This window comes from Cotesia typhae, unplaced genomic scaffold, assembly GCF_013202065.1.
Source record: "Cotesia typhae breed Kobodo isofemale line unplaced genomic scaffold, CoteBio_Ctyphae contig_48, whole genome shotgun sequence".
Taxonomy (NCBI): Eukaryota; Metazoa; Arthropoda; class Insecta; order Hymenoptera; family Braconidae; genus Cotesia; species Cotesia typhae.
Window position 1 is genome coordinate 13,604,635 of NW_027423756.1, and position 14,941 is coordinate 13,619,575.

At 31.9% G+C, this 14,941-nt stretch overlaps 1 protein-coding gene across 1 annotated transcript in view; it reads left to right on the top strand.

Annotated features, from left to right (window-relative positions):
- Nucleotides 1-14,941, top strand: part of LOC141529772 (uncharacterized) — a 69,681-nt gene that overhangs the window by 40,128 nt on the left and 14,612 nt on the right. The window contains exon 4 of the mRNA XM_074246465.1: nt 13,392-13,448. Within this exon, the coding sequence (XP_074102566.1) occupies nt 13,392-13,448 (57 nt within the window). The remainder of the gene's footprint in view (nt 1-13,391; nt 13,449-14,941) is intronic.

The following is a 14,941-nucleotide window of genomic DNA, read 5'->3' on the forward strand; positions in this document are numbered from 1 at the left end:
GGTTCATCAAAAATGTTTAGTGAAAAACCACCAAATCATTTAGTGCATTGTTCTGCATGATTCGCTACAAAAACAAATTTTTTTCAGCGACAATTTTCTGAAAAAAATCACCGATAAATCTGTGCAAGGTTTGGTTGTAAAAAAATCTTAAAAGGACAATAGACACATGTCGAAGGTTTATATTATGTTTTTTTCTGTGATTTCATAAACTCAGTGTCCAAATCGACAGACGAAGGGTGAACGCGGATTCTGAAATGAAGGGGTGATTTGAAATATTGGGTACATACATTTCAACTATTATTGCCGAGTGTAAAACACGGTGACATTTGGCGCTAAATCGATCAGGGAGTACTTTATGTTTTAACACCAGTTGGACATCAGAAAAATAACTTTTTAAATATTTTAGATACATATATTTTTTTTATTATAACCCGTGAAAAAATTTTCTGATACAAAAATTGGCTGCATGTATTAATAAAAAATAATTATTAATTGTAAGCTTTTTAAAATAGTGGAAAAAAAAATTATATATGGACACAATAAATCGTATTAAAATATTTTTTCATGAGAATAGATTGAGTATTGATTTTTAACGAGAATATAAAACGTTTTGGAAAATGAAATATTGAATAGATGAAAGTCTTTGTTGAATAATCACAAGTCCCGATCTGATGATCCAAATTGAATTCTGATTTACATCGTATACTTGTAACAATGCCAAGGTTTCATCCAAGTTGAAAATAATTCAAAAATACTCTTATCTAATTCACAACAGAACTGGCACAAAGTATTAATAATTTTTTAAATTTTATTTATTTATTTTTTTTTTGTTTTTTTTTATAAATAAATTAACAATAAATAAATCATGTAAAAAAGATTTAATCGATTACCCGTACGTTGAAAATACACGGTTATTCTTCTCGCAATAAGTTATTTTTAAAGATCATAATTTTAGATAGCCTGATCTTTAGACTTTGGACGTTGGGAATGCTGGCGTGTAGGCAAATTGAGGTGAGATTGGAGGTCAGGATTCTGCCAACCGTTGAAGCATCCTCTGCTCAGCTTCACCAATTTATCGGGTGGCATAAAAGTATTTAATCTATCTAATTTCCATCTTCATTATAATTATTTACTCAAAATTAATCCTTTGAAATTTTTTAACTCTTAAACTATTAATCATCAAACAAAGTAGCATTTAAAGTAAGAGATATAAAATTTATAAATAAAATAAGGTCTTAGGTACTTATAAATCTAATAAATAAAATAACACGTCAGATATAAATTCACCCGGTAGATAAATTTGTACTCACGCGTAATACCATGGATATCTCAGTGTACCAGCTAACGTGATTATTATAAAGTCAATACGTTGCTAACTCATCAGCCGACTCCGCCCTCTAACAGCCCGGTAATATGTACTGGCCAAGGAGTCTGTTACGCTTTGCTGTACACTCTACTATCGGTACTCCCTTTAAACTTATTTAAGCTCATATCTGTTATCTTCTTCCTCCTCCTCCCAACCGGCTTCATGTACTACATACTCTATCCAGTTAATAGTTATCTTCTACTTTACGTTCTCTCTAATGTCCATATACTCTTAAATCTTACAATTCAGACTCAAACCATATTTCAACAGTAAAAACTCCGACAGTCTGTGATAACTCAATCGCAAATAATATTTTCATCATTTAGATTCTAAAAAATATTTAAATAAATTATTGGAGTGTCTTTAGCAGTTAGTTGCCGATTTCTCCCACAGATGAAGACGTTCAAGCTGAGGTTATCCTTAAATTGAGGAGGAACCGAGCTGAGGAACCAGTTAAGTTTGGTAATTGAGAAAGGAAGAATAAGGAGCTTCTTCATCTTCATATTTATCCTCCTTGTCTTTTTTATTTAGGTTCTTCGTCTCTGTACACAACAAGTATCCGGTGCTTGGTATGTATGGTGAAAAAAGTAAAGTTGGATGCGCGTGGTTTTAAGGGTCAGAGGTTAAACGGCGTGATTGAGTCTTGGTTACAAGGAGCCGCCCTACGCTGCTTCTTTCAGGGCTCTACCATCTACCACTTTTTTCGTCCTATATCTTTCTCAGTCTCTCTCGCTTTCTCTCGACTGGTTCGCCCGGTATCGTAGTCAAGGGAGAAGAAAAGCATAATGCAATTCAAACTATAATACTTGACTTTAAATTGAAAAGATTGCCTGGGGGATGCGAGGGAGGCTGGAATGTCAAGAGGGCCAACTAAGGGAGTTGTTTTTTCTCTCGAGGGCTTAGTACTAGCTTTACTGGTTGACACTCTTTTAAATCGAGACTCTGTAAGTTTTTTTGGTAATTTTTTATTGTGATGAACAACTAAAGTCAATTAATTTTCGTCAATTCTTGAAAAAAAAAAGTAGAAAATTTTTATCTAAATCTATAAATCTATAAAATTAAATTTTTTTCACTTCAACTTCTCATCTAATCTAGTTATCTAGTTAGCGAGAAAATAAATTACAAACCAGCATGTTCAAGATTATTATCCGTAGTTTGAAATATGTTTATGGAAATGAAGATTATATTTTTTGCGAGGAGCTTGTCAGGCGTATACTTTATTACAAACTGCAATTAATGTTTCGCGATTCGTTTATGGTGCAATAAACATGATCGTATGCATCAATTAATGTACTTGACATGCAACTACTCACTACTTATGTTAGTAGCTGCTTCTACTCCGATAAAAGTCGCTTCTATTTAAATACCTATCAATAACAAACGCCGCCGACACATTTCATCGTAAAATATAATCCTGGCAATATTAAATAATATATAACATTTTTTTTTTTCAAACGCTGAATATTTTAATGAACAACACACAAATATAATTTATCGATTCAAAATTTTCTTCTCCATAATTAAATATAATTTTTTTTTTTTTTTTTTTTTTTTTTTTTCAAAGGCTAATTCGTTCGCACAGTCGGAAACATTATTAATTATCTTTCTGTGTTAGACGAGTTTAGAAAAACGCCGGCCGGCGCTTAACCGTACATTTTAAGTGTGGGTGGAGAAAAAAATAAAGAGAATACTTAAAATGAGTTAGAGTATACACTGGATGATAAATCAGATAGTGAGCAGCAGCTGGTTCACGGAAATTGCTCTCTATTGTTCATGTTTTTGGAAAATCATCGGGTCTTAGTTTACTCGCTGCTAATTTAAATGGTGACTCATTAATATATATAAAATATTTCTTGGAAGATATTTGAATTTAAAATTTGCCAAATTATTTTGAGCGTAATGTTTAACCATAAATTTAAATTTTTGAAAATTAGTTTTTGTAATTTTTTAAAATACAATACCAATGTGTTTAAGCACGCATCGAAAACGTGGGTTAGAGTGTAATGAGAGTCTTAAATAGATTTTATTGTCACTCATGCTGATACAGTAACTGTGTGCGGTCGAATAATACAATGCAGCACGGGAACCCGAAATTAGCATGTCACTCAACAACTACTTTTGGACTGACTTGTGGATGAACGTCCCTCTGTTTAACGCTTCATTGCCCAGTAAACCGATTGTACTTTGTATACACTATATATTCATCCAAGACCTTGAGGAATTAGAAATTTTTTAAGTTGTTAGATTCAGGTAGTGGATTGTCGGGGATTTTAAAAAGGCTGAACATTTAATACCAACTCATTACACTACTCTTTTGTTAATATATATTTAAAGCGGGCTGGTTTGCTTAATATTCAATATAATACACCGTTGTTGTGTCCTCAGTTGTAATGTATTAACATTGCAAAGCCCGTTTATTGCTTGAGCAATTTAAAAATCCCTAAAATACCAAACACGGGATTGTTACATTTGTGGAAAGGAATATAGTTTTGATTTAAATACGTGAGTGATGTTTTGGTGGACAAGTAAAAAAGAATGAAAAATATAATATAAATATACTAGGTAATGTCAAGTACCGAATGATGAAGCTCATACATGAAGCCCTCTGTCATCATCAAGAGCAACCTTTGACCTACGACTCGACCTCTGTAGTCATGGCACACGACTTATAAAAGCAATATCATCACACACATTCAACTATATAGTTATGAAAGCGGACAATAACATGCAGTCCAGTGCACCCCTTACAAATATTTCTTGACCCCTGGTCCTCGTTTTTCCTATTTTTGTTCCGAACAATCTCTTCTCGCCCTACATTTAATATTTCATCTATTCTACCTGAAAATTCACTTATAATCAATTTTAAGTTGTTTGGATACTTTTGTATAACCGTTCAAATTTTTATTTCATTCAATTATTTTTTAAATTTGATAAAAAATTAAAAAAAAAAAAAAAAAAATTTTTTTTTACGCTGTTCTAATATTTTACGGTGTTTCAATTTATTTCAGGCTTCTAAAAATTTGTTGTCTCATTTTGAGTCGGGTTTTTCTATTCAAAATTTTTTTATAACACTATGAAAAATTTAAATACAGTAAAAAGAATTTTTTTACCCTTTATTACTGTGTAACTAATTTGAAAATAGATCTTTTGATTCATTACAAAAGTTCTTGCAAAATTAAAAACTTGATTAACAATTAATTATAGAAAAAAATGAAAAATTAAAGCTTGAATAATTATTAAAATTTGATCTCTAACCGAACAAATAAAATAATTCGAACACAACAATAAGAATCGAAGAAATAAAATTGAAATGAATGATTTATTTTATAATAGTCGCGTGGCGAAGCATTGTAAAAGAGGAAGCATAGTAAGTAAGCTTTTCCCGTCCGGAAATTTGTAGCCATCGCCATTAAAGAGAGTACACAATTAAGCCAATAATTCACATAAGCGAGAAATAGGAAGTTGGCCAGTGGCATGTGGATAACAGTTATACTGAAAAATTATATTTATATTTATAAAATCTCTTCTCAAGTGTTATACATGTATGTATATCAGGATTTACAATTTATAAATAAAAGTTGAGCCAATACAGAGTTTGGAAGGTAACAATGACGACCACTGACCATCGGGCATCTGAATATATTTTCACCCCACGCCGATGATTCAATTTTACAATGGAGCATTCGCTGGACAATGCTCCGGTCAAATGCAGTGAGCTCGGGGATAATAGTTAGAAGAACCAACAGTAGAAAATGAACAAGGGGTATCGCCGACTGACCCCTAAGCGTGGGTGTATGGTCCTAAATTTACCATTCAATATTATTATTCATTTATATCCTGGATGGATTTACATTTGTAATATTCAAGCTACATTTTGAATTTCGAATTTGGTCGAACGCGTACAAGTTAAATAACTGTTTCGCAGATGATTAGACACCAAAAATCGATATATACATGATTTGAGGATTTATTTCGGACCAAAGGCTCGAGATTTGACTATTGAGATTTGAGGAACACGCGAATATACTTACTGCAAAGCTATAATATATATAACAGACTGTGTCGAATGAAGATTGCCGGGTGCAGTGTGCCAGTTTCCCTGTTTTAACAGAATTCACCCTCTCTTTTGATCGAACCCTCGATTCTTCACCCTCTTTATTGGTCCACTAAGGGTCCGTGAGGCTTGACATCAGCATTAAAACTGTAACATTCAAAGAATTCCTTTTTTTTTTTTTCTATAAATTTTTACTCCGATGTATTAAATGGTAAATTGTGTTATTGGATAATTAGGTGACGACTTGGATCAAACTACATGAAACAGTAGTACATAATAAATTAAATAATCCTGAGAATAAAAATGGCTTTTTGTTTAATGTTGAAAGTTAATTAATAGCCATGAGGGCAGTTATAATTAAGGCAATTGATTCATTAACTGAATTAGATAATTTATAGATCAACATTATTGGGTAAAAAAAATAATTGACCACGATGTACTGTTAATTGTAAATATATTGTCTGGATAAATTAATTTTATTATTATTATTATTATTATTATTATTATTATTATTATTTACTAAAGAGAGATGGAATTCTTTCGTTAATCTAATACAGGAACAATACAGGAAAATTTATGCTAATTATTATCTACTGAAGAGAAAAGGCTTAAAGTAATTTTAAGTACTTTAAATAAAAGTTTACTATCTTATCTTGAATTTTCTATGTCTATTCTATGTCTATTCCTTCTTCCGGACCGTGACAAACAACAAAAAATATTTAAATAAATTTTTTCCTCGATAATAAAATCTCGGATTTAGTTTAGGAGTTTTAAGCCTCTCTTTTACAACCTAATAGTTCGTAGTTATATTGAAGGTTATATTATAGTAAATATAAATGTAAAGATTTTACTTATTTTTAAATTCCATTCTTGGGGTAATTTAACCAATACTTTTCTCGTTGATTCTTGTCTAGGTCTACCTAATTTTTATTATTATTTTTTTTTTTTTTTTTTTTTTTTTTTTTTTTTTTTTTTTTTTGTTAGAATATCGACAATCCTGACATAAAAGTAAGGTCAGAGAAACAAAGTAGTGAGTAGTAGCAAAAGTACCGAAAAAAAGAGTGAAGATTTTTAGGTTTGTAGAATAGAGAGTGGGTAAAGTTTCACAACAAAACAGTTTGAGTAAAATTAAAAGCTCACTTAAGTTAGCAGAGGGTAGCAGATAAAATAAGAGTGAAGAGATGAAAACGATAATAAAAAGTGCAGGAGTAACGTTTCTATAATTCAGAAGTAGATAGAACTTATACTTACATTTATACCTATACCGAAATGTGGGTGAGGATCAGAGTGAGGGGCGGATAATGTATGTACCCTTATAGCTTGAGGGGGGTGCCGGGGTGGCAAGCGGGGGTGCAGAGAGAAGAGAGACCCTTGGCCAGCTGAGAAGAGGGGCTTTGCTGACCATCGCGAACGGACAAGCTCTTGGCTCACCAGTAGACAAGTTGCCCCCGTCTGGCGAACTTGAACATTCTTTTTTATTTTCTTTTTTTCAAAACTAATAATATCTCTTTCTGGACTGTGTTTATTTTTGAACTTCCCAAAATCATTGATAATTAATTAATTAATTACCAATTTAGTGTTTTTTATTTTGTGTTAATATTATATGTTATGTAATCAATGGAATTCACGTGTGTGCTTTTTGAAATCAATGTTATAACACTTGTGTAATTAACAGTTTTGTAAATACATTCAAATGGTGGTCGGAATTTGTCACTTTCGTGTAAAAAAAAAAATGCATGCGGATGCCAAAATAAAGTTCCGTATTCGTAAGTGTTTTTTTATTTAAAAATTAAAAAATTTTAAATTATTTATTCTCTGTGATTTTAATAATACCCGTATTATAAAATTTTACGTCATCAGATGTATGACATCTGACAATTGCTCCTGACATGTCCACATTTTTATGACCCTCATCTCTCTAAAAAGGCAGTTGATATTTTTTTTTTTTTTTTTTCACAGAATTCATCTTATATGTGTAGTATAATAAATATTCAGAGTATTATATAAAGTATAACATTAATAAATATCAATAGAATATTTATAATTATTCCTGGGAGAATTAAAATGGTGGTTTAAAATGTAAAACCCACCCCCTTATTTTGATTAGACGAACGTTTCAAATGGATTAGGGTTACTTAGCAAAGGGGAGTAGTACAATCGCCATTTTTTACTCTCTTTTTTATTTGTATTATATATACATACGATACATTTAGAGTCCAGAGTCTAGAGCTTGGGTACTTAGCGACCCTATGTACACGAGACAAAAATATCTCCGGCATTATTGTTCCTATTCATGCTCTTACTTTTGATTAGATCAAGTGCCGCTTTTTATTTGATAACTCTTAAATTTACGCGCTTTTTTTTATCATCCAAAATTTAACATTCAAGATTAGAATACACCGTGTTAATTTTAGTAATCAATAAATCAATAGAAAAATTTATATTTAATATAATCGATTTTATAAAAACATTTGTTCCTTTTTTCGCACTTGGAGTGTTTCGGAGTAAGCTGATAAATAATAGTTTAAGCGGATTATTAAAATGGCTCAAGTGTCAGCTTTACACAATGTAATCGACTATTTTATCAACTAAATTAAAATTAGCTATCGATTTATCGAGTTGATATAAAAATAGGTATATAGTATATATAGATTTATATATAAAAAATGTAAGTGATAATGAGCGAGTATCATCCCTTGTAAAAATGTTTCAGCAGAATATAATAGTTATAATGGAATATAGCGGGGGCCGGATAATATAACAGAGGTTTGATCGCGACTGTATCATATATCACGGTCGTATGTGAACGCGTTTTAGCATGATACTCGTGGCGATCGTTGGGAGGGCGGCTTATCAGATCGTTATCGAGAGATCTGCCCGCGTTCCTGGACCCAGTCCGGTCACGATCAGGCCCCAAGACTAACCGTCTGTCCAGTGTATATATTCTCCTCAGTATTCCGCTACCCCGCATGTCTCCCAGCCGCGCCTTAATTAAGCGTTATGAGTTGGGGCCCTCGTTAACCGGATACCTTATTTCCTTCTGGCGCGGGTCCACTACATACATACATACAATGTATACATATGTATATAAAGAAGTAATCGTGAAAATTTGCGATCTCTATTACGCTGGGAAAATTATATACGATCCAATCCATCTTTTTTTAACAATTTATTTTTATTGTATAAAATATTTTTATTCTTGTTACGTCAGTGGCAGGCCTGCAGATAATTAATCGAATTTCAATTGTATACTTTTTCAATTAGAGTTTAATTAATTTGATACTATTGAGTTATTGAGCGGTCGAATGCAATCCAATATATTTTGTTGTGGTTGTTATTCTTTATAACAAGAAAAAAAAAAAAAAAAACAATTAAAATTGTTTGTACATATATTTAATCCTCAAGTGCAGGGTGTATAGTTTGTTAAAAGGCATTTGCGACACTAACCAACGGTGCAAGCCCTCACCTTCTGCCAAAACCACTCACGATGGATATAATATATCGTACGGATTAGTACAACCCTTATTGTTTTCCACTTCTCGCAACCCCTGCTGGCACTTTTTTTTTTTATCCTTTTATTTTTCTTTTACCGAGATGCTCATACACACACACACACACACACACACACACACACACACACACACACACACGCGCGCGCGCGCACTTGCTTGTACTCTCTACTCATTTATTTCCGTTTCTCGCAATTCTTTTATAACTTAATTACAAGAAAGCCAGCATAAGAGTGAGCAACAAGAGCTTTCAGATATATAATAAATTTTCCATCAATGGCAAGTTATTTTTTGCTTCAAGAATTATCTGCTTCTAAATATAATTTCCTTTATTATTACTTCAAACAATTTCCTCCTACGACAAAAACAAATTAATTATTTTACTGGAAAGACAAATAATTCCGTAACTCAATAATCTTTATCGTATTTCACGGTTTTGTTATTAAATAATAAATAGAGATAGAATGATGTGACAAGAGGCGATGATATTCACAAAGTTAATTGCCGACAAACCTCTCTAATTAACGCGTAATTATAACCAACCAGAAAGAGGCTACTTATATGTATGTATAACAGCAGCATCAGGATCTGTATTATATCTCTTATATCAAGTTTAATTGTCAGGACTTGGTAAACTTCTCTTAAGAGTTTAATATAACATATAATGGTTGCATTTACTGTAAATAAAATAAATAAAACAAGCAATATACTCATCGAGTGTATTCGTCTATTGTGCCAATTAAGGCGAATTTTAGTTATTATTTTTTAATGGCACACACGCCTTCCATTTGCATTTAATGCATATTTCATAAGCCTCATTCACTTGCTGCGCTTGCACACGTGGATAATATAATAATATCAAACATTATTTAATAATAAAACTATGAATGTTCACATTACTTAAACATATATTTTCATACTTAAAATATCTTTCATATTAATCTATATAATTAATAAATTATCCAACACTAAAGATTTACTAATATATTTATATTTATTCAATTATTTATTTTTATTCAACTCTAATAATTTTATATATTTAATAAAAATAAAATTTCTACACTGTCCAGATGCTGGACAGCTTTTTGATTTATTGAGACTTCAGGCCAGGCGTTAGAGGGGGAATAATTGAATAAAAAACATTTAGGGCAGAAACTGAAAGCAATTTAATATATTAAATAATTACCTAATGATTTTATTTTCATTTATATTTTATTATAATGGAAAAAAAAATAAAAAATAGACTTGAAATTGTCATAAAAATACATGTGGGGTGTTGATCGAGGCCAGTTAGAGAGAAATCTGTCGCCATGTCAGAGGTAGAGACGATTATGACAGAGTATTAAGATGGGAGTCCATGGGGGTAACACTAGCTCGAATCATAGAAGAGAGAACTAATAAAAGGGTGAAAAAGACCCTTTTTGTCTGGACCATAAACGATTGGCACGTCGAACCTCCCTCGAACCCTTTCACTTATTACATGTATTTTTATTCGAAAATTTAGGCTCATCAATTTCACATAATTTTTCTTTAACTCACCAAGGTATTTTTATTCTATTTTACTTTATTTTTTTTTTTTCGCGCTCATTCTTTAATTTTTTAGTCACAATAACGCATTTCTACGACTACAGTCTCAGCCATCTGCGAAGGGCGTGATTGAAACCACCCCATCGAGCTTGGACAGCAATTATTTCGGAATCCATCAGTTCTATTCGTATTGAGGATCAGCGGCGTTTGAGTCCGATTAACAGACAGTAATAATCGATTGATTTGTGTTTTATTCTTTTTGTTTTGTTGTAATATATTTTTTCTTTATTTTAAATTTATAAATTTTTACTAATTAGTTCTCTATAATAAAAATAATTAAATTTAACTCTTCTGTAACAAGATGATTTGGCGATCATTCGCCTTCTATTGGAAAATTTAAACACTACTTTTTATAAAAAAAAATTATATAGGACAATTTTAATTTTAAGACTTATTAAAAATAATATTTGAACCTATCAGAAAATATTTTCACAAGAGAAGATGAAATGAAATATATAAATGGAAGTGTAAGTAATTTATAAAAATGATATTTCTTATCGAGTTTATTCTTTAGTAATTGGAGGATAAAAAAGACATTAGTGATATTTAGAAACCCTTTTGGCCGGTGGGGGGATGCGAAAGCTCTCAACTCTCAAGACGCCGACTTTCTTAGGCACTAGTGACTTAGGTGGGAGATGGTTCGTTGAACAAGGCGGTCACCATGGAAACAGAGAAGAAAGTAGGGGAGGTTACAATGGTCGGGGGTTGATTTCTTCATAACGGCCGCCATTATCGCACTTCCTTACTGAACTCAACTCATTATGTCTTACGGCAAGAAAATGTTCTTATTTTTACTTTTTCATTCTTTCTTTATTTTTTATTTATTTTTTTTTTTTTTTAAATACGCTTTTCTTCGAGACCTTCTTTATACTTTAATGACATCATTTATTGAACAAAATCTTGTTTCAAACTTTTTTTAATTGTTTAAAAAACGTAACATTTTCTTGTAATAAACCTAGAGAAAATAAAAAAAATGAAACCTTTTTTTTTTATATTTTATATATAGCAGCCATCGCCCATTCAAGTTGCGTATGGTTTAAGCTTTTAAAAATTGATGGTCCGGCAACTGGTATCCACGCAAACCAGATTCAAAGTTGCATTTTGTATTCATGGCAATCGCGTATACCAGCAAAAAAAATTTAGCATCTCTCTCGGGTGTAGACCCGATATGATTACAATAAGTTACGCGTCCGACGAGGCCGTTCCGATACCACACAATATTGTACATGTGTATGCAATATACCCAGCCACAACAGAGTTAACCGCAAACCCTTACAAATGTCATTATTAATATTTTAGTTGATTCGCGTAGCAAAAGTTTATTCAGGCTTACACTCGGTAGGTCACTCTGCGCTTATTGTTTGCCTTTTTCAAATATTTAATCCTTATTTTCTCCCTTTGTCCTGAAAATAAATAATAAACTCATTGATTAACTGAAAAAAAAAAAAAAACAATAAACATTATTATTACTCGCAGTAAAATAAATCTGGATCGACAGAATTAAACAGGCATTACGAAAACTGTATGTTTTACGTTCCATACATAAGACACCTGGTGTTTCGATGTTGTTATTGTTGTTGCTAGAGAAGTAAATTACATACGCGCTGACCTTTATGAATACTGATGAGTTATACTCTTTTGTCGGACATGCAATTGCATGGTTGTCAATTCAAAACCTATTTCGGATAAATAATCTAATCTAATAAGTAACATCACGAATGCTTATTAATACTCATTTCCAATAACTATAATTGCATCATTTCATATTCTTGGTATCGATCAATCAATATTTATAATTTTTTTTTTTTTTTTTTTTTTTTTTTTTTTTTTTATATTCCAACCCGTGAATAAATTTTTTAATTTAGCCTGTTATTAAAATTAGTCACAAAAAATTTTTTTATCGAAAAATTTTGGAGAAAAAAATGAAATATCATTTATGAGAGTGTTTAATATATTTGTAGTTAAAGATAGGACAATATATTTAGCACATCATGAGAAAGATATTTAGGACAGTACATTGCGGCTACAAACGAGGAAAAGAAGCTCCACATCCAGCTGTATCTTTTTTACGACACTCTTGAGAATTTTCTATACTCCAATAATCCATCGATTGGAGTATCGTCCCATGTCGTCATTCCTGATCAAATATTTTACTGCGCTTCTAAAAGCCTCGTTTCATATTTCTTTTTTCTATCCATATCATTTTTATATATTCATTATTATTATTATTATTAATTCTGTCCTAAAAATTTTAGTTGAAAAGAAAAATAATTTTGCATACAATGCGGGTAGATAAAATTGTATTAAGTAGGATAATTAATCAATGGAATTATAACCAGCGCAGCTGTTTGAATTATCATGGTGAGATCATGGGGGTTCTATTGCTTTCAATTCACTCGAATTTCAGTGAATATTTGAGAATAATCACTCGTTCTTGTTTAATAAGGTATATCTAAATAATGAAATGTCATTGGAAAGGAGTAGAGGGTTTTATAAAGAAAAATAGTCCTCGGAGGTCTAAACAGTAGTGAAAAAGAGTCATATATTGAAATGTCCTGGAAGATATACTGCGATAGGAAAGGTAGGATTATCTGAATACAGTCCAAACTGAGTAGTGGCCCCCAAGGGGGTAGTAGGTGGTAGCCCTACGGGTCACTACAGTCCCCCACGTGACATATTACGGTCATTTCCATTATTATATAGGTATCTTCTTGCTTCCGTTCTATTCCTCCTGATGGCCGAGGGTGTCAAATAGATTGTATACATTTAAATACCAATCGATTATTTTTGTTTTTTAAAAACATCTGCGCTCTTTCCTCAATCTCAATCTTAATCTCAATCTCAATTTAATCAAATAATTCACTTTTTGTTGCAGCGAGTGACGCACTTGGACGGATTGACAAAGATGTAGAATCTCCAGAATCGATTAATGGTAAGATTAATTTTATTTTTAATCGTAAAATTTTAATTTAACGATTCCCACGTGAATTATAATTTATGAATGAAAATATTGAGTTAAATATCCTCTGGCGGCATATTTATTCGGCCCTTCGTGATGCCCTTTTATCGTCAGGCTAATTATTTCCACGTACTCCGAGCCATAAACTGAGTTGCATCTGTGTAGGGCGGCGCAGTTTGTCATTTTGTAACTTATCCTGAGAAGTGATGTTTGCTTTCTTAAATATTTTTCAAACCAACACAGCTTCGTGTGCAGATAAAAATATAAAATCCCGAGTAAAACAAATTAGGATCTCGTAAAAAATAGTAAATCACCGCGTCCAGATAATTCTATGCTATTTGCAAAGTTTCGTCATTTCCGAAACTAAAATTAGGTGAGCCAAAAAATCTAAAGTGTCTGTAAATGAAGAAAATTTTGGCTGCAAAGAAAAAGATAGTTATATAATTTCTGTAAGAAAATTTTTTCTTATCAATTTTGCGTAGAATTAGAGCTCATCATCATTATCTAAGTTTTTTGAGCCGACAGGTGTCGCGATGAGTTTACATCCGGTGGAATTTTTATCAGGGCTTTGAAAAAACAAAAGGGAGAAATTAATAAAATAAATGGCGAGAGGTAAAATAAATCATGAAAGAGTGATCGGATAAAAATAAAAAAAAGGAGCGTGTTGCAATGACATTTTTTTTAGTGGGAGTAGGAGAGAAAAGTTAAAAAGTTTATATCCTTCGTCATTTTGTGAATGATCGTACACCCGTGGATTTTTTTAGTTTATTCCTGGTGGAGTCTTTTCTTTGTAAGATCATTAAAAGTCGCAGAAAGGACAGCTCGAAGCCTCGAGCGACGTATACCAAAAGGACTGGTTGTGCTCGGGCGCGTAAATCGTTTCACCCCCTTGTTACGGTTCGACTGAAAAGTAAGAGAATGAAAAACAAAAAATAAATAAAAAATTGGAAAGGATCTTGACTCAAGTCAGACAAAAAATCCATAGCCAGTTTTTTATTTGTTATATTCTGTTCTCTCTGTTGACTCCCACCCTTTCTTCTGGAAATCTCGAACCGGTCGGTCGTAACTAGGTAGATCGAGACCTGTCTGCAATTGGACCCGACGATATCTCGTCATAAGAATAATGTTCTACAAGAAAGGGAACAAAATATGAGAACAAAGTATTACCAACCTGTATTTTACTTTAAAACATTAAATCCGTTGTTTGTCTTATTAGTATCAGCCTTCGTCAATTAGTATTTTTATTTTAATGTTCATTCTGTGAATCCCAATTCTTGGTGGGCTTTCGCCTCTCCACTAAAAACGAATAAAACGCTTGAGCTGCTAAAAAAATATCTCTCAAGAAATAATAAAATAAATACTTAAAATTCCAAATAAAACAAAGATTTCATTCTAAGGAGAATGAGAAGGAGCTTGTCATTACGAGTCATTAATACTATACGAGTCTCTGTAATTTTACACACTTC